A 20897-nucleotide genomic window follows, 5' to 3' on the forward strand; every position below is an offset into this window, starting at 1 on the left:
CTGGCCCGAGTCTTCCACTTCTCTGAACAAAAGTCGACAGTGGAATTTATTCAGACATTTGCATTTCACCCATGATTTCAAGCTGTTTTTTTCTTTTATGAGTTACAAATTATTTTGGTAACCAACAAAAAGAGACAAGAAGAGCCTTCACCTTTAGAATTTTGAGTACCTGAACGACTGAAATTTTAGGCATACGTCTATGCTCCCGTGGTAGGGGTTGAGAATGTTACGTGAAATTGAATCATTGCAACGTTATTTATTTATTTTTTTTGAATTACTGCAATTTTAAAATGATTTGGACCAACAGAACAAACACTCTGTATTAACTGATAAAAAGTGTTTAGATTATTTTTTTAAAAGACATTTTTATTGTTTCTAAAGAGGCCCATTTTCTGTAAAGGGCCAGTAATCAACACTGTCACTGTAGCTCATAAGCAGCAGCAGATAACCCATAAACAAATGAGAAGTATCCGTGCCCCCGTAAAACTTTATGGACACCGAGATTTGAATTTCATATACTTTTCACGTGTCACAAAATTTTATCTTTTCATTTTTAAAGATCATTTAAAAATGAAAAAAGCACTCTTAGCTGGTAAGCCATACAAACACAGGTGGCGGGCAGGATTTGATCTCCAGGCCGAGCTGGGCCGACCCCTGGTCTAGGAGATTAATATTTTCCCCAACTTGAAAGCTTTTTTTTTTTGTTTTTGAGCAAAAATAATAAACTACTGTTAGTCTATTTTCCAATAGTCCCATAATCTTTCCACCATCTAATTCCTGACTGACAGTTGGTTACCTCTCTTGAGTCAACCCCATGGATGTGCTGTGTTGAGATTGATTCAAGACCCTGAATAGGGGCACAGGAGCAGGGAAGGGCAACAGGAGAGCTGCCAAATGGGACCTTCATGGCCCTTTTACGTAGGCCATGATCTTAGGAAATGCTTCCTGTAATGCTCCATTGATCAAAGCTACAGTCATTTTTCTCCGAAACATTTCTCTGCAGGCATCAGTTTTGCAATGGAGATAATTATTTCTAAATTTGAGATTTTTCAGAGGTTCCTCATCATCCAGCTTCCTTCACCTCAGTATTGATTCTCCAAACTGACAAATGTGGTTATGGGTCAGCTGCTCACCTCTCTTATTATCGGCGGAAGTTGGGCCAGGGGACGAGGAGCGAACAAGAAAGGCCACTCACATCTCTAGGACCTATAACTAAGTAGTTGTCATCGGATCTGCTAAAATTATAACTAGGTGAATATAACTCTTAAAGATAGAAATTTATCTCCATCAAAATTTGAAAGCCATTCTAGACCATAAATGGTATTTAAAAATTGTTCTCTGTGTATTATTGACTACCAGATTAGAATAATAAGCCCTGAACTCCTGATGATGGAATTTATAAATATGCAGAGCAGATTCGGTGGAGTTAATATAGAAATATCAAATAAAACCTGACAAGGTAAATACAGTATCGCGTATCAAAATGGCTTGAATTGTAGCCCATGGAACACTAGACTTAAATTTGTATGCAGATTGGGTTTTATTATGTTTTTGAAGTTCCCTGGGCGGCCTGTCTTGCCAGGGCCTTTGGAAATGTTAACTATCATAACCAATGAAAAAAGGCATTAAAAACTAAACCCAGCATAAATCACACGTACTCGCGGTCTGTCGTTGAGTTGAACCTGAAGATAGCCTTAAACTCCTGCAAGGTAATTAAAACATCTTAAGTGTTTAGTTACATACAAAGAATTTATGCTTTTATGCAGGTGGCATGTGTTAATATGGGTGTGTGTTTTCATATTAAGGATTGTGATTAAAGTTTCTTAGAAGAAAATACATGGATTGTGGCACTCGGTGTGTTCGTATCCTGATCTTGCTGGAGTCGTGGTGTTGGGTGTCAGAGCTTACAAACACAGTTCCTGAATGTCGCTCTGAATATTACGGACTGAAACAAGCGAGATCTGTGTTTGCCTTGAAAGGTATCCAGACTTAATATTATACTTTAAAGACATTCTAAAGCATTGACTTCGGAATAAGAGCAAACATTCTTTAAGGACTGGATAAACCCAAAAGGAATTACTGAAATCTCCTGTTTCAGGCATACATTTTAATAGTAGTGCTCAATGACAAGCATTAATTCCCTGCAACCTGACTCTTAGGTACAGGTCTCCAAAGGCTAAAATTAGCAGTATTTTTGTCTGCTTACCTTGCCATTTGATTAGGTATCAGTGTGTGTAGAAGCACAAAGCTCATCTGTTAAGTTGGATTTACTATTTTCAGCTGGTGTCCCTCTCCCTGCCTACAGGCTTCTATTGAGGTTGATGTGAAATCTGCTGTCCCGCCAGGGATTGTTAAATTGTTAAATTACCAGTTCAAGTGAGCCTCGCTGAACACTACCTAACGTGAAGGAGGTGGAGTATGGCTCCGTGAAAATGCATTAGCAGTGTATGCATGAAAAACAAAAATTATAGGAAAAATTAATCATCCTCGCTGCAGAAAAGTGTGCGGGCCAGCCTCAATCTTTAAGCAACACGTGGTTTACAGCTTGGCCTTTCCCACGTTTGACTTGTATCCTATCGATTGCTTAATATTAAGAAGCCAGATCTGCCTTTTAGAAGGACCATCCTTGTATCTTTACTTTTAGAAGGACCATCTTGAATTATTTGTATTCCTGTACTTTGGTGGTGGTGGTGGTGGTAGGAGGCACACATTGAATTCCATCAGCCGGTTGTGTGCTTACAAAACCTCATCCGTCTCAACAAAGACACATCCTTAGCACATCCTTCCCCTTCGAAGAGTAGCAGTGCTATGGAAAACACACCTGGGGAAGAGGTCATGAGTTAAGGCTAGGAGCGACTTGACTTTGCTTTTAGATGGAATTTGGAATAGATGTGTCCGTGATAATTGCTAGACTATCTATTTATATAAACCCATCTTTATTAAAATTTGTTCAGTAGTGTATTATTTGCCTTTCCAGAAACTTTGTGGTCTTAGGGAGTTACATAGCATCCTTTCAGAATGCTTTTCAATCGTCAAGCCCCTCTTCTTGGGCTCAGACTCAATGCTACCAACGAGAAAGGCCCTCAAGGGGGGAAGGCAATGTTTTAACAATCCGCAGTAGTTGTTAAATGAACTAACTAGTTAGTTGATTTACTACATTAGATTTCAGAAGAGTTGTCCAGTGGATATTCAGTTTTCCCTGCTACTTGTTCCCGCAATAAATATTTGAGCACTTACAATGGGAAGGGACTAAGCTGTCATGGGTATACAGCAGGCACTCAATATATACTATGGTTTCGTTATCCCCTCTCCTTAGTAGTAGAATTATTTCCTGCTCTGCAGGTGCATTCCAGAGGGAAGAGCATGTGCCCAGGCCCAGGAAGGAGCTTGGCCTACGGGCCAAATCTCAGTCACCGCCTGCTTTTGTAAATAATGTTTAATTGGAACAGAGCCCTGCCCATCCGTTTATGTAGAGTCTATGGCTGCTTTCTCGCTAAAACAGCAACAGAATTGAGCGGTTGCAACGGAGAGCTTATGGCCAATAAAAACTAAAATATTTACTACCTGGCCCTTTACAGAAAAAGTTTGCTGACCCCTGTTCTAGACTGTAATGCTGTGCTGTTCAATAAGAGAGCCACTAGCTGCGTGTGTTCCCGCTGAGTGTTTGAAATGTGACTGGTGTGAATTGAGATGTGTTACGTGTGTAAAACATACCAGATTCCAAAGACCTAGTAAAAAGAAAGAAAGAAAAAGAATGTAAAATAGTTCATCAGGCTTTTTTTAAACATCTTGAGTAATCTCTACACCCAACGTGGGGTTTGAACTCAGAGCCCCAAGATCAAGAGTCGCACGCTCCACCGACTGAGCCAGTCAGGCGCCCCAGCTCATCAGTTTTTAAATATTGATCACAGGTTGAAATGATATTTTGGATATTGAATTAAGTAAAATATATTCTTAAAATTAATTTTAACTGGTTCTTTTTACTTTTTTTTTTTAAAACAAGACTATTAGAAAATTTAAAATGTGATTCGCATTTGTGGCTGACATTGTATTTCCAGTGACTGCTGAGTTAGAGCCTGGAATTTGGAGGATATGTGACCTCTAGAAAAAGCTAGAAAGAGGGGAGGGGGGCACCCGGGTGGCTCAGTCGGTTAAGCATCCTACTCTTAGTTTCGGCTCCGCTCATGATCTCAGGGTCCGGAGATCGAGCCCCGCATCGGGCTCTACGCTCAGTGCAGAATCTGCTTGTCCCTCTCCCTCCTCCTCTGTTGCTCCTCCTCCAGCTCTCTCTCTCAAATAAATAAATAAAATCTTAACGAGAAAAGAAAAGAAAGACGGGAGGTGGAGGAAGAGAAAACAATCTCTTGTATTTGTGGATGTCTTTCAAAAACAATAAAATCTTTTGTTAATTTGGCTACTCCTCATAAGAAGGAAGACGCACCAATAATGGCTTAGGATTATTTTCCTAATAAGGTTTTAGTCGAGTTCTTCCAGAAAAGGACCCTGGCTCAGAATCCATGTTGGAAGGTGACCCGGGAAGCAGCCAGAAGGGAGAGGGGAGGCGGGACCAAGGAGGGGAGGAAGCGGAAAGAGGGTGTGGACGCGAGCCGCTTGTCACCACAGGCACCTGGGTTCTCTCAGGGGGGCTCTCTGAAAGACTTTTTGGGTCATGACTGGGGGGGGGGGGTCCCACCCAGGAGGTGAGGGAAGCTGGGCTTTCATCCACCTACTGCCAGTAGTCGCTGACTGAAGGCTGCTTCTAGAGGCATCAGCCTTCCCTCGTTCCCCCCAGCCCCCCAGCCTGCCCTGCCGGGGGCCCAATAAAACCCTGGTGCCTCAAAGAACAGGTGCTTGGCAGCCAAAAGCCACCAGCAAGCTCGAGAGTGGGGACTGCCTGAGGCCCGGGGTTGGGCCCCTCTAGTGCCTGGTACTGACACCAAACTGAATGTTTTCTCCCATAATTCATGATTTCAACAAACATTTGTATGGTTCCTGGTGTATGTGTCCATTTCCTCCCCTGAGCTTAACAATCGCACGGATAGGGAGATCTATCCGTACCCACACACCATGGATGGGGAAACTGGGCCCAGGCGGCGTCTGGCCAGGAGAATTGAGCTGGAATGGTAGCCCCAGTCTCCTCACCCTCTGCATGTGTGGTCACTCAGGCCCGACTCCTTGGATCTCTACAAAGCTCGGCTCCGTAAGGAGATGTAAATGTACCAACGTTTTCGAGGTGAGAAGAGGAAACGAAAACTATTTTTTTGGTACTCTGTAGAATTCCTTAGATATCCATAGGGAAGTAGATACTTCTATACCCTTAGTCCCAAGACTCTTATGCCAAAAAGTATTATCTCTCTTTTGCACAAAGTGCAGTCAAAATGAGGAGGTTATAGGACCTGCTGACCGCCACACAGGATGTGAGCGATCCAGTTAAATTCTCGAAAACTCCACAGAAGTCCCTGTAGTGGAAGCTTATGGATGCATGGTTCACTGAAGACTGGATTTTGTTACCTCCCATTACCCGGGCTCTCTTCAGAAGTGTTGTCAGTCCCTTTGGTACTTCTTGGAAACAAGTCTCTCTCCCAGCTTCATTTCCCTTTATTATGCTTGTAAGTGACTCGGTAATTCTTTGTGGACTTCAGTAACACTTGTACTATTTAAATTTGAATAACCCCAAAGGATCTAGATAGGTCAATGTGTTTAAACCACAGGCTTTAGTCTACATATTAGTTGATTAAAAACAGATTTTTATACATGATGTATACTTAATAAAAGGAGGGGAAGCAAGCAGATGTTTGTAAAATCTAAATGTGTTAGATTCTATTTGTTTGGCTCTCTTTTGCTGACTAGCTTTAGAAAAATCATACCTATGATCACTGAAGTGTAAACAGTTAGTTGATGTATTTCCCTAGAAATTTCCTGCTCAGAAGGGTCAGCCAAAAAGACAAGGAAAAAGATTCCCTAAGATTAACATACCAAAAGAAGTTGACAAATATACCGTAAAGTAGTCACATCTAGATCAAGGACACTGAATAATGGAATGCCTCAAAATTATTCTCTAGTCTCTGACCATAAAATGATTAGTGGTTGTGATTCATTTCATCCAAACAGAAAAACTTTTGGCTGTTGTCTGCGTTGTTGTTGTTCTTATTGTTAAGAGCTTTGAAAGCAAGGTTTTCTTTGATGCAACCATGAGAGCGTTAACTTGAACCTTAATCACTCTGTCTGGCTCCTTCCCTGACTTTCTGTTAAGGTATCCCATCCTTTAAGTGGGAAATAGTCATTTTTCTCCCTTAAAATATTTGTGCTTGAGATGCTTTGAGTGTTTCAAAGCCAAAATCGAAGTGTTCTTGCTGGTCTTCCAGTCCCAATGAAATATGTGCCAAACCTCCCTCTTAATTCTGAACACATGAGAGCTACAGATAAAATATTTTCAAATGGATTTTGAAGAATAATAACCAAGTTTAAACATAAATGGAAAGTCTCCAAGGACCGGAAATGAAAGGAGATGCAGAATGGTGGGGGAAGGCTGAAGCTGGGCTACTCAGAAGTGGAGATGAGCCGGGGTGGTGGGGACCCCGAGGGGGAACGTGGCGGAGAGTGTCGCGCACGGGGCAGGAGCCTCAGACGGGCCCATACACCTGGAGGCCAGGACTCCCCGTGGACACAGCGGACTCAAAGGGTCCCTCCCACCTTCTCTGGAATTGGAGCCAGACAGAATTCTCGGGGACAGAATGCCTCAGGGAGGCACGGAGTCAAACCCGGATCTGTGCCTCTCTAACACACGGGTGCCCTGCGGGAGCGCTCTCTCTGGGAAAACGACCTCACACCCCAGCATCCGAGTGGGTAGTTCACTTGGCTGTGCTGTGCCAATCCCCGGACCCCAGCCCAGGGAGCAAAGTTCCCATCAGATGAGCTATCGGACAGAAATTGTAAGATACGAGATAAAATCAGACTCTTGGGAAACATTGCACAAACACAGGAAAATAGGGAATTGCCTTTTTTCAAGTAAGCTTAAGAATAATTAAGTGTGTTTAGTCCTCTTGAACTTATGAAGGAGGGAATAGCATCCTGGGAAGAAGAAGAGAAAGTAAGTCAAGGAGAGGGAGATGTGATGAAGAATCCACTGGAAATGAAAAATGTGGTCATTGAAATGAAAAAATTGGGCAATAGGATAAAGACCAGATTAATAAGCAGAACTTGTTTAAGAATGACCAGAGAGATTTCTGTTTCTGACGTATGCATTTTAAGCTTTAAATAAAAGTGACTCTTTTCCTGAATATACTTTTCTAAATCTAAGATTTCAGAAAGCAGAAAGAGTAAATGCTTTCAGAAATTAATTTCGTGGCATAGTGAACTGTTATCACCTTGATGAAATTACTGATTTTCAAAATGGCCCCATACTCTTTTTTTTTTAATTTTTTAAAAAATTTTATTTATTTGAGAGACAGACAGTGAGAGAGAGCATGAGAGGAGAGAGGGTCAGAGGAGAAGCAGATTCCGCGCTGAGCGGGGAGCCTGATGTGGGACTCGATCCCAGGACTCCGGGATCATGACCCGAGCCGAAAGCAGTCGCCCAACCAACTGAGCCACCCAGGCGCCCCCCCCGCCAACCCGTACTCTTTTCAAATCCCTTTTTGCTGATGGCATTACAAATCCTCGATCTATTTTCTTTTCCATGAAATTTCCTTCCATTCTGTCTTTTCACTGTATTTGTGGAATTGTCTAGCCGTTAAAACTGTTAAAAATGTCTGCCCTAATCCTTTGCCCTGATCTTGGTCCATGACATTGTTCTATTCCCTGCCTGTGGCCACCTCTACCTCCATCCCATCTTCCCAAGAAGTTCCCACTGCTGTTCACCAAAAACTCCAAACCCATCCTTCCAGCCTCAGCGGAAAGAATGTGTCGTCCGGGAAACCTTCTCCGGGTAGCCCCGACCTCTGCCCCTTGACTCGTTCACAGCATCTTTCCCCCAGTTGCATCTCCTCGTGGACAAGGAGTAGGAGTTTTTATTTGTGTTTCCCCAGTATCTCTCAGAGTCTGGCATTTAGTAGAAGCTCAATAAATACTTGTGTGAATAGCTAAATATATGAATGGCATCAATGAAGAGCATACAGAACGAGAAGCGGGTTATTGTGGTTGAAAATTAGATTTAATAGTCATTGCAGGGGACTTTAAATTTGATGTTCTAAAGGAATAGGGAATAATTCTAGATTTGTAAGCCGGATAGTTATATGAAAACTGTGGCATTCAAGGAAATTTAATCTGGCATTGATAGGTTGGTAGACAAAGAATAGAAGCATGTACAATAAAATGTACTATGAGTGAGTAAATGTGCATGATGGGACTTCTTATATCTTACAAATGCCTATCAATAGTCATAATGTCAGTGATAGCCAGATAATGCAAACCTTCCTCTGAGGGACTGACCTCAGCCTGCCCGTAAAATGGTAAATCCTAAAAATCCAGTAATAATTGATTTGCTGTGGGAATATACTCCTTATATTATTGCCATGTCTGATTCAGGTAAAGAACTAGAAATCCAATTACCTCCTTTCTAGTTCACCTAGTTCACCACCTATAGCTAATTATTCAGGTAAATGTGCCCGGGTTCGTACAAGAAGCAGGAACAAAAAGAATGAAATTTGAACCTTTTTTAAAGGTTCTTTTAAATGCAGCTCCTCAAAGTCAAGTTTAAATCTATAAATGTGGGGCACCTGGGTGGCTCAGTCAGTTAAGCATCTGCCTTTGGCTTAGGTCATGATTCCAAGGTCCTGGGATCGAGTCCCACATCGGGCTCCCTGCTCAGCAGGGAGTCTGCTCCGTCTTCGTCTGCCCCTCTGCCTGCTTGTGCTTGCTTTCTCTCTCAAATAAATAAATAAAATCTTAAAAAAAAAAATCTATAAATGCTTAAAGCTCCATAAATTTCATTGAGGTTTCTGCAAAAGAGATCAGATTTTCCTGAATATGAGTAATTTTGTTATTAAAAGTATGTAATACTTCAGGATACAGCATAACATTTTCGGGATGCAGAATAATATTTTTCTTCTCTTTCTGAACAGCAAAACTTGGAGAGTAACCTCACCAGCCTTATCAAGAGGAACACGGAACTGGAGACCCTTTTGGCTAAACTCATCCAAACCTGTCAGCATGTGGAGGTGAGTGTCACTGTGTGCTGTGTTGCCCATGAAAACTGCTAGCCCAAGGTTTTATACCCTCCTCGCCTTTACATTTTTAAGATGGGAATCTTTTCAAAATTAGATCTTTTGCTGAAGCCAAATATAAAAGATGGACAGAATTGGAAGGAACTAGAATCTCGGAGACTCTCTCCCCATGCACTACTTTGTCCCCACCCCCCCCCCCCCCCCCCCCCCCGCTGCCACCATGACAGCTCTCCTTTACTTAGCATTCCTAGTATTGTAGATTTTAACCACCTTTACAAAGAGCATCCAAAAAAGCCCCGTATAAAAGGTGTTGTATCAGTTTCCCTGGGGCTGCTGTAACAAATCACCCCGGACTTGGATGGCGTAAGATGATAGCAATGTATTCTCTCATAGTTCAAAATCAAGCCCTGCTCCCTCTGAAGGCTCTAGGGAGGACAAGTTCATGCCTCTTCCCACCTTCTAGTAGTTCCAGGCAATTCTTGGAGTTCTTGGCTTGTAGCTGCAGCCCTCTCACCTCTGCCTCTGTGGTCCCATGGCCTTCTCCCTGTGTGTCTCTGTGTCTGCGTCCAAATCTCCTTCTCACAGGGACACCAGTCATTGGATTGGGGCCATCCTAACCCCGGGGTGAATTCACTTTAACTCGATTACATATGCAAAGACCCTGTTTCCAAACCAGGTCATATTTGCAGATACCGGAGGTTAGGACTTGGACGTAATCTTTCTGGGGCAGCCACAGTTCAATCCACTGCAGATGCACATTAAATGCATCTTAGTTGTCAGATACGTTTCCATGAAACGGATCACCGTCGGGATTAAGTCAAGAGTATGCAGGTGGCAGTGACACCAAGGACGAATTGCAGAACCCAGATCTTTCTAACCCTCTGCTTAGGATGGATTCACTTTTGGGGTGCTTGGGTGGCACATTCAGTTGAGCATCCAACTCTTGATTTTAGCTCAGGTCATGATCTCAGGGTTGTGAGATCAAGCCTTGCATCGGGCTCTGTGCTCAGCTTCTCCCTCTCCCTCTGCTCCTCCCCAACTCCTGCGCTCTCTCTCCCCCTCTCTCTCCAATAAATAAATAAATAAAATCTTAAAAAAAAAAAAAAAAGAATGGATTTGCTTTTGGCAAGGGTCTCTCCAGGGACCATTTTGAGCCTTGTTGATTAAACAACATGGTAAATAACAGTGAACAAGCATAATGTTTTCATTATCGTAGGGCACAGTGAATATGTGTTACAGGAATAAATGGATGAACAAAATGGAATGATCCATGTGCTATATTTTATTTTTATGATGTGATGGCATTTGATGTTTATGACAATAAGAAAGAATAATTTCTCTTTGGTAAAAAAAAAAATTACCTGTGTTTTACGGGGAAATCTTACAAAGGCTTTATGGATTGGGTGATTATTTCATTCAATTTCAGCTAGTTACTTCTTAAAGCATTTAGTGTCTGGTTTCTATTATGGCCTGTAGTGATTTCAGAACAACTGTCTTGATCCTAATGCAATATTAGTATGGCTTGAATTTACAAAATGCTATTCATTTTAACATGGAAAATGACTTTCTGTAACGTTCAGTAATTTCAAATGATAGATAGAAATTTACCAGATTTTATTTTTATTCCAAAAGACTAGATATTTAGATGAGATAGAGGCTTTTTAAATAAAGCTATTACTGCATTGATTGTATGTGCCATTGGAAGTTATTTACAAGGAGTAAAGAGTATGCATTCCTTTCACTGTGTTCCTGTATAAAGCCTTAGGAATGGAAACGAATCCTTGTGAGTGAATAAATCTGGTATTTGGGAAATATAGTCTAGATAAATATTAAAATTAATTATGAGTAGGAGAATGATACTGGAGGCACCTATCTTTTTACTGTTTTTATTATGTGTCCCTTATAATTATTAAGAGTCTCAGAGCGTAATTTTTCAAAAAATGGAGCATCCGGTTCTCATACAATAATCCAGTGAGTCTGTTGAAGTCTTATTTAAGGCATTGTTGAAAGGGGCAGCCAGGCGGTCAGCTAGCCCAAAGGAACAGAGCAGAAGCCGATACCCCCGCACGGGGGGGCGCAGGGGGCACCGTGCGGGGAGAAGGGCGCTAGGATACGGGAGCTAAGTTAGATGCAAAACTGCTTCATGACCCAAAGGGCAGGAAAGTCATAATGTCTGGGCAAAATGAGTTGTATATCATCCGTTTTCTCCAAGTTATTGTTTAACTTTGCAGCGACTAAGGCTGGATCAGGAGTAAAGCCCAACTCTGTGACCTGCCAGCCTGGAGAGTTACACGACCCTTCCTTAGGCTGCCTTGGTGGATTATGCACCAGTACGACCTAGTACGACCTAGTACGATCTAGTACGACCTAGTACGACCTAGTACGACCTAGTACGACCTAGTACGACCTAGTACGACCTAGTACGATCTAGTACGATCTAGTACGACCTACTACGATCTAGTACGACCTACTACGATCTAGTACGACCCCAAAAGGACTCGCAGTCTTCTTTTTGCCTTATTTCCCGGTTTTGGATAATTGAGTTTAACATGACTTCTGCTCTTCCTGTTCTAATCCCCGTTGATTCAGGAGTTGTGTTCACTGCACAGATATTTCTGGGAGAGGGCGTAAATTTTAGCCTCTGGCCAGTCACTTCGGTTTGTTCAAGTGTGACCCTAGCTTGTTCGCTCTGCTCACGTGCGGGGGGCATCCGCTGTGTGTGCGTCACATTGTACTAGACGCCAAGGGACCGGCCCACGGGGAGCTTACCATCCTGCCCAAGACCAAAGAATAACGGCAATGCAAAATAGAAAACTACTGGCTGTAGGAGAGGTGTGGACGCAGGACTTGGAATTTCCGAGAAGCAGGTGGCACTTGGGCATGTGGAGAGACAGGACAGGCACTACCTACAGGGCAAACCAAGGCACGTGGATAGAAGACTAAAGAGTGTATGTACACAAAGCAAGTAGATCGCCCTGTGGGAACCAAGTGTGTGAGGGGGATCAGTAGGAACCGGCTTTTGGGCGATGAGAATGGGGTGGGCTTTAATAATCGCATCACTCTCTGAACTTTACTGGGTCCTGAAGGTTTAGTGAGGGTTCGAGGAGCACAAAAACCTGGGTACCTTTCCCAGTTAACAACCGGCATCCCTAATTCTCTTCAGTAAAGGATATTTTGGGCTAATGGAGAACTAATATGGATATCTTCGTGCAAAAGGCGCTGAGCGCGCATCCAGGGAAGAACCTCGGAGCACACGAGTAAGCTCCAAAAAGCTAGTGGAATTTGTTAGGCACTTTTAAATCAGTGCAGTGGACAAGAATTTCCTGGTTCACATCCGAGGTTCCGAGACTGTATTTCTTCCTTTTCCTCTTCCTGAAGGTGTCCTTGTATTTGGGGCTGAGCATTCCGAGGGAAAATAATCCCCACACCAGCTGGAGCGAAAAGCTCCAAGCACAGAGGCGACTCTCGATTGTTGTAAATCAAATCAATGAATTCCCACCAAATCCTGAGGAAATGCCACATCCTTATAAGTCCACACCTCCTTCCTGGGATTCACTTCTGCTTTTCTTGAGAATGAAAAGAGTTGGAAGGTCCCCCCCCACCCCCATTGTTTTCGTAACTTGTTTTCACAGTGAGGGTAAGCGAACGAAATGGCTTTTTGATAGTGAGCACCAAATCTTTTTTAAAACTAGTGAACGGACGGAATGAAGGCCGAGGCAGCTCAGGCCTCAGGGGGGAGAGGCATTGAAAGAGCAGTTTCAGGTAGACTCCCAAGAAATGTGTGTGGAATGTGGTGGCTGGGATTCTAGAAACGAGTGGGTTTGGGGCCACTGGGTTTTGTTTTCCTCAGGAGCATTGGACAGTAGAGAACCCCCTGGAATGAGTTAGCGTTAGTTACCTATGGGATGCGGGACAAGCCTCTGAGAAGTGATCAAAATTTGGGTGAGCCCCGGAACTCACCGGTTCTGGGTCAGATATGGACAGTTTCCCTTCATCGCCTCATCCTCCTCCCTGTTTTATTTTAAAAAAATCAGAGGGCCTAGTTTATTAGCTACGCACGTAATGATACGTATCAAATTCTCGACACGTTCTGAGAATCAAGGTCTTTCACGGGGCCTACAACACCTGGACACAACCGAGATGTTCATTTGGGAAAATTAAAGGTGACCAGTGACTAAATACACAGAGAGATGGTAAAGAAAACCTGGGGAACGGTGACTAATTAATTGCCAGAGCAGCATGGAGAAAATAAAGGCTCATCTGACCTCACCGTCCTTGCCCAAGCTCATCCTAGAAGGGTACTTTCCCCAAGCCAGCATCCTGCCTAAGTCCTGGCATTAGCCCCTTTGGCTTATCTTGCCTTGTTTGTAATTACTTTTGATTTGATTTTATTTTAAAGATTTTATTTATTTGTTCGAGAGAGAGAACAAGCATGAGTGGTGGGGGAGGGGCAGAGGGCGAGGGAGAGGCAGACTCCCTGCTGAGCAGGGAGCCGGCCCCTGGGACTCAATCCCAGGACCCCCGGATCACGACCTGAGCTGAAGGCGGATGGTGAACCGACCGAGCCACCCGGGGTGTCCTGTAATTGCTTAAAAACAAACAAACAAACAAATTCCTTTTGCCATTGTTTTTTGCACTAAGTTTTTAAATTATCCGTTTCTTTGATTTCAATGGAAACCTTGCTGTCTTGCTGGCTTCTGTGAGTTCTTCCACTGCTAGATGACACGTGAAGTGACAGACTTCTTGGGGGTGAACTAAGTGCCATTTAATTCAATTTTTGCCCAGATATTGGGGCTCCATAAATTGAAAGGGAGGAGGGTGATGTGTTACAGTAGCTTGTGAGAAATGGTTAAAAAAAAATTGATTTGGGAAAACAGATAGGGGTCTGTGAAAGACTTTTTCCATCATTCACCACATCCAAAGAGCATTCGGTTGTAAGCTTTGAAATAAGGGGGGGAAACCACTGGGGTAAAAAGAAAGATGAAGTTTTAAGTTTAAATTATTTTATTATGCCGGTTTACGCAAAAGCATTCTCTCCTTCCGTATGGAAAACCTTGGCAATTGCTTCGTCTACAGCCATTGGATAAAGACCAGCGTCTGAACACTAAATTTGCTGTTTGTGTCTTGTGGACAATGTGCCTGATCTTGGATGACCTATGTCATGCTGGGGGCCAACTCGAACGTGCCAGGTCGTAACCCATTGTCCCCTGCAGATAAGGGTTAGATCCCCACCCCATCTGAGCCCTTGAGAGAATGCTCTCAAGGTATAATGAGAGTCGGATTCTGGCCTCATTAAGGCACATCAGGCAGCCCACAGTCATCCATGGGGTCTCCATGTAGACGGCTCTGGAATGATGATAATGGAATAGTACAAATATGGTGGCACTCAAAAACTGGATTATGAACCACTGTGGTAAAGGCTGCTCTCCCAAGTTCAAGTTTTAGGATTCCCAGGGCAGACAAGAACTCCTGGGCTGCACAGAACCCCATTCTCTCCGGAGAGGATTGGCCACTGCATGTGTATCATGGCTGTGTATCCAGTTTACTCCACCAAGTTTGCTAAAATTGACAGCTCATGAAACAAACTTAACCTTTCTCCGAGGAGATTAAATGTAATTGTTTATTAAAGTAGTATGCAGGGGCGCCTGGGTGGCTCAGTTGGTTAAGCGTCTGCCTTCGGCTCAGGTCACGATCCCGGGGTCCTGGGATCGAGCCCCGCATCGGGCTCCTTGCTCAGCGGAGAGCCTGCTTCTCCCTCTCCCTCTGCCCTTCCCCCCAGCTTGTGCTCTCTCTCTCAAATGGATAAATAAAAAAAAAAAAAATCTTTAAAAAAATAAAGGGGTATGTAACACACACTTGAATGTCTTCCCCTAGATTCAGTGCTCTTGCCTTAAAAAAAAAAAAAAAAAAGATTCAGAAGCATTGGATCCCGTTACCTTCTTAGGTATATTCATGAGGAATAGCGAGAAGAGATCAGTAGAAAGTGTTCCAGTCTTCTCTTGTTTTGGAATAAGAGATGCATTTTAGGAATGAATGACTATAAGGTTTGGTCAGTTTGGTATTACTCTCGGAATAACATTCCCAAGTTTCCGCTTTGAAAGTCTTCTAAAACCATGACCCAAACCTCTTCTCATCTGCTCTTCTTTCCAGTTTGGATGGAACGAACCATTGTGTCATATTCAGAATCCTCCCAGGTGGCTTGGATTGGAGTGTGAGCACATGTCCGTGCCTCTGAAGATAATTCCTTGGGCATATTTGAACTTAGCGATGCAGAGTTCCAAGGCTAATACTTAAGTGTGAAAGAATTGGCCTTACTTGGGGGCCCAGTGGATGAGCAGTGGGAAAAAGGGAGAAGGCATGTATCTAAATGTGGTCTCTCCCCGTGATAGAGGGATTCTTCATCACGTCTCCCTTAGACCATTCCACACACAACCTCCTTGCCTTGAAATATTTAGACGCTTAACTAGAGCAGTAGGGATGCTTCTGGCATGATGTAAAGAATAGTAAGAATGGGTAATGACAGATCTAAACCAATGGCCACTGTAGTTGTCACACAGGATAGCGGTGAGTTGGACAGATCCAGCTCAGAGAGTCAGAGGTGTGAGAGGAACCATCCCAGATGAGAAGGTGACTGTCAGGTAGAAGATTAAGTCTCATGATTGTGCCTGTTCATGCCATTCAGAGATGAGCCTGATTCCAACCATCAATCCATCATTTTGTTACTGAACTAGCGTCTTTTGTTTCTGGGTCCTAATACCTAGTTTAAGTTGTGTTCTCAACAAATGAATATAAAATTGCTTTTTATGGTGATCAAGTTGAAATTATCTCTGTACATAAGGTAATTACAGAGTGGGAGAGAAATGGGACACATCATCTTTCACCTTCATTTGATTTTCTATTTTTAATTGCTAAATGTTATAGGGAAAACTGAAGAGCTCTGTTCTAATTTTGAAACACTCCAGCAAAATAATTGAGTCATGCATATAAAGGGTTCGTTAACAAGAGCACAATTGTAGCATTGATTATTTTTGTTTGAAACAGAAATATGAAATTTTAAATCCAGCTATTTAAAACGCCCGAGGCCACCATTGAATGTAGAAAGCTTTCAGTGCGGAGCAACACAAATAAAGATTTTTACAACCAAAGGAGGTAAATTCCCAACCTGGGAATTTATGATAGAGCTTTTACTACGCTTTTAAAAGTATTTTCACTAGATAGAACGTCAGGTTTATATACATGAGGTGATGAAAACTATCCTAGTAGCCTAATAATCTGACCAGGCAAGCTCAGTTTGGGGCCGTGATAAGTCCAAGAAAGCCTTCCGTCTGTTTACTTCGGTTGGGAAGATGGCGCCTTGTGGTCCCTGCAGGTGTTAGAAGGTGATTACTGAATCGAGTCTTACAGGTCCTCAGCAACGTGTTCCCTGTGGTGCGGGGAAGGCAAAAGTGGCAACACTTACGCAGATGTATACAAAAACAAAAACGACCACTTAGCAAGTTCCTACCATCGCAATAGCGTTTTGAGGCAAATGTCATTCAGATGACCGTGGAAATGTGACGTGTAGGCAGACATAACAAGATTCAGACAGTAAAAAAAGTGGGGGGGGGGGGGCGTCGGGGATTGAATCAAACCAAATAATAAAGCAACCGGAGTGGTTGCTGAACGTCAGCTACCCAAATCAGGTGATGGAGTTGAAAGAGATGATTAAAAGCTTAGATTCCTAAGGGAGTTCTCAATCTGAAACATGTAATTTATTTTAGACCTGTGATTTTTAAGTTAAAAAGTATAAAATAGTTTGTTTCAAACCAGTGTTGGAATGTTGAGAACTTGAGTTTCACTACATTTGTAAGTTCCGTTTATTAGATTTCTAAGAGCTACTTAAGGATGTGAGAAGGTTTACCTTGTTAGGGTTTTAATTTTACCCTGTTAGGCATTTAAAGTGCTTATAAAGTAAGTTGAATATGTTACATTTATAAATGCAACTTAAAATGTTACAGGAATTTGGCGATAAAAATCAGAACAGTGGTTACCCATGGGGGTGAGAATAGACGAAGAGGGGCTCCGGGGGTACCTTCTGGGTGATGGAGATATTTTTATATCTGGATTAAGCTGTTGGTTATGTTGGTTATCAAAATCCATTGACTTGTCCCCTAAGAATTATGCATTTTCCTGTCGGTAAATTTACCTCAATTAAAAAAAAAATGTGTACAGGAATTTAATCAACAAATTTATGTATGGCATTGACTAATGGAGTTATGTCTGCTCAAGTTGAGTTAAACATTGATTCGGGACCCCCCTGAAAGTGATTATTCTTGGTTTTATAAAATTTCTTAGATATATGAATAGAATAATGAGATTCATAACTTGACTCTAAAAGCTTAAGGAAAACTACATAGTGGTTTGTTGATACAGATACAGTCCTTGGGCGAATATCCTCATGGTCTTTAAGTGCACATCTAATTGCCTCTCCTAGTCGGTTAGACTCCTCAGGAAGCAAGGCAGTATCTTTCTTTTCCTAGTATCTCCTGCTGTTAGCACACAGCACGTGGCTCTTGATGAGGAAACAGGACCCTCCCAGAGAGACCAGCTGCCTCCTTCTGCCCTCCCTCTGTCACTAGTGAGTGCATTTGCACAGATCAGCGCGTCAGATAAATTCTCGTCCTGAAGGGCAGAGAAAGGACCCTTCTTGAGAAGACCATACGCAGGACAGCGTTCGTACGATGGCAGATCTCAGCAGCCATAATCCCCGGAGGCCGTAGCAGGGTGGGTGATGCACCCTGGGAGCTCTTCCCAGCACAAGGGCTCTGGCACCGAAGAGGGCTCAGAGGGTGCGGGTGGCCGAGGGAAGTCAAGGGTTAGAGAACTGTCCATTGGGTCATCGCTGAGCCCTTAAAGGAGGTCACGGTGGGTCTTCCCCATTCCCTTGTTGTAAATCTGTCTCTTTCCTTTTGATTTTCTGGGATAGCCTTTCTATCCGTTCTGGTTTGTAAAAGACAAAAATAACCAGGTAGCCACTCTGAATCAAGTCGGGGGAAACATTTTTGAACACTTTCACACATGGAGGATGGCTAGTCAGGTCTGAAGATGGTTTGTGGGGTGACATTTTCAATATCAGACTCGCTCTCTCTTTTTTTCCCCCAATATCAGACTCTCTTGATCTCCAAACACACGCGCACACACACACACACACACACACACACACACACACACACACAGAGCCATACCTCAAAATCGGCAACTGACAGACATCTGAGTTCTATGATCTTTCCTTTTCTCTTCCAGACCAGGTTAGATTCACTTTTCACGGTCCTTTCGGCAAAGCCCAGCTTGTACACTGATAGTGCTCTGCGGTTTCCCTCCCACCACCCTCATCACTTTCACCACCACCACCACCACCACCACCATTGCAGAAGAAAACCATAGGGGAGAGCAAGTAAGCATGGATAGCTTCATTCTTCTTCTTCTTCTTCTTCTTCTTCTTTTTTTAAGAAAGAGAAAGAGGGCGCAAGGGTGGAGGTGGGGGGAGCAGTAGGCAGAGGAGAGGGTAGAGAGAGAATCTTTAAGCAGGCTTCATGCCCAGCATGGAGCCCGACGCGGGGCTCGATCTCACGACCCTGAGATCATGACTTGAGCCGAAATCCAAGAGTCAGACTCTTTTTTTTTTTAGGATTTTATTTATTTGACAGAGAGATAGAGAGCACAAGTAGGCAGAGAGGCAGGCGGAGGGAGAGGGAGAAGCAGGCTCCCTGCCGAGCAGGGAGCCCAATGCGGGACTCAATCCCAGGACCCTGGGATCGTGACCTGAGCTGAAGGCAGCCGCTTAACCGACTGAGCCACCCAGGTGCCCCCAAGAGTCAGACTCTTCACCGACTGAGCCATCCTGGCACGCCAAGCGTGGACAGCTTCAAAGAGAGATGGTGCAGACCAATGAGGTCAAGGATACAAAGGGAGTCAGAAGAAGGTCAAGAAAAGATCCCCTCCCCAAAGTTGAGTCTTCAAATTCACCTTTTTGCCTTAGGCCTTAGGTAGGCTCTTTGTGAGATGGGCCATTGCCAGCTCTCCACAGTTGACCTCAATTTTCATGAGGGACAGTAAGTTATACCTGGCTTTGGTGTTTCTCTGTCCACTCCCAGATAACCAATTCAAGATACATGCCCACTGCACCCTACATATCACTGAAATATACATCCTTACCTCCCTACAGAGGTGCTCTGTTTTTCCTCTGCTCTGGTGCCTTTCTCATCTTCCTCATCTCTGGGTTTCCCGGCTCCCTTCTTGTTCACTCTGATCTTCAAAGACCAGTCTCACTTCCATATTCCGAAGCAAACCTTCCCCAGCTACTCACACACACCAACTGCCCCATTTCTGAAGCCCTCTGGAATCACGCCATCTGATTGAAATATAATGGGAACCATGTATATAGTTTGAGATCTCCAAGTAACCACGTTTTTTTTTTTTTAAAGTAGAGACAAAGACGTAAAATTAATTTTACTAGTACATTTTACTTGACCTGATAGATTCAAAACATTATCATTTCAACATGTAATCAACACAAAAAGGATTCATAAACGTGTTTCTTATTCATGGCACACCTCAATTCAGACTAGTCACATTTCAAGTAGCCCCAAAACCACAGGGGGCTCGTAGCTGCCATGTTGGACCACACCGCTCTAGAACGTCTCAGCCCATGGTTTAGCAGTTAATTGTGTATGCCCTTGTCATGTTTGCTAGTTGTTCTCCGATGCAGTCACTGTCTTTGGAGGGCAGAGTTTGTCCCGGGTCCTAGTGCGGTGGCTTGGCACACCGTGGGCGCTCAGCAAGTCCATAGATTGCTTCCGTGTTACCACCGTGCACCGCTAACCCCCTCCTCGCTCACGGAGAGACAGGCGTGTCCTCACTCCCTCTCACGTACATTCCTCAGCTGCTAAGGCCGTTGCAGAGATCTCTGGAAAGCAGTAGCTCTAGCCGCCTATGCTTGAGGTAGAGAGGGAAGGAAAACTTGCAGCAGAAGCGGGGACTGCATGGAAAGTTTAGTTCACTGGCAGAATCATAATAAGCACCGCATCGAGACTCGTGCGGTTCCTCGTTTTGGACAGGCAGATTGCAAGGGGAGTGTTGGCCTGTGTGGTTCTGGTGCACAGTGTCTCTTCCTTTAGCGCGGTATCTGGAACTAATGGCGCCGGAGAGATGCTATCCCAAAGGAAGGTGGTTTCTTGCGTATCTGTGACATAGCCTCGACCTCCGCTTCACGAAAGGATGCGCGCCTGGGCTAATGCTGGCAGCAGACGCCCGCATAAAGAGAACACATGCAAGGCTAACCTGAGTCAGGCTCTGGCTCCTTAAACAAAGGATTGCTTTAATTTTTGCAGAATAAAGTATTTTTTCCTTCTGTTGTTCATGAAATGGCCTTAAAGAATTCCTCTTGTTTGTGGTCTCGAAAAAATTAGAACTATGCCCATGAGGCCCGCCTTTAAGGGTTCTAGTAAACAATAAGAAGGCTTTGTTCTTGGTAATAAAATTAAAGCGAGCAGTGTTTCCATTACCTGGCAGGATGCCGCCTCCCCACCACCCCCTGATCCTGACAAATGTAAACAGAGCATTCTGTTTCCCACTGAGGAGGTGAGAAGGCAACATCTGTCAGGTTGGTATATAGAAATATATTTGACCTTTCAGATAATGGAGAGAGAGAGAGAGAGAGAGATTGGGAGAGAGGGGCACTTCTTCGCGTCATCC

General features: G+C 43.6%; 1 protein-coding gene across 9 annotated transcripts in view; it reads left to right on the top strand.

Moving 5' to 3' along the window:
• MID1 (midline 1) overlaps positions 1 to 20897 on the top strand; it is a 590235-nt gene that overhangs the window by 509526 nt on the left and 59812 nt on the right. For all 9 annotated transcript variants that reach the window (XM_027609029.1, XM_027609028.1, XM_027609036.1 and 6 more), the window contains one exon: positions 9063 to 9158. In XM_027609029.1, the coding sequence (XP_027464830.1) occupies positions 9063 to 9158 (96 nt within the window). The remainder of the gene's footprint in view (positions 1 to 9062; positions 9159 to 20897) is intronic.

Source organism: Zalophus californianus, chromosome X, assembly GCF_009762305.2.
Source record: "Zalophus californianus isolate mZalCal1 chromosome X, mZalCal1.pri.v2, whole genome shotgun sequence".
Classification (NCBI taxonomy): Eukaryota; Metazoa; Chordata; class Mammalia; order Carnivora; family Otariidae; genus Zalophus; species Zalophus californianus.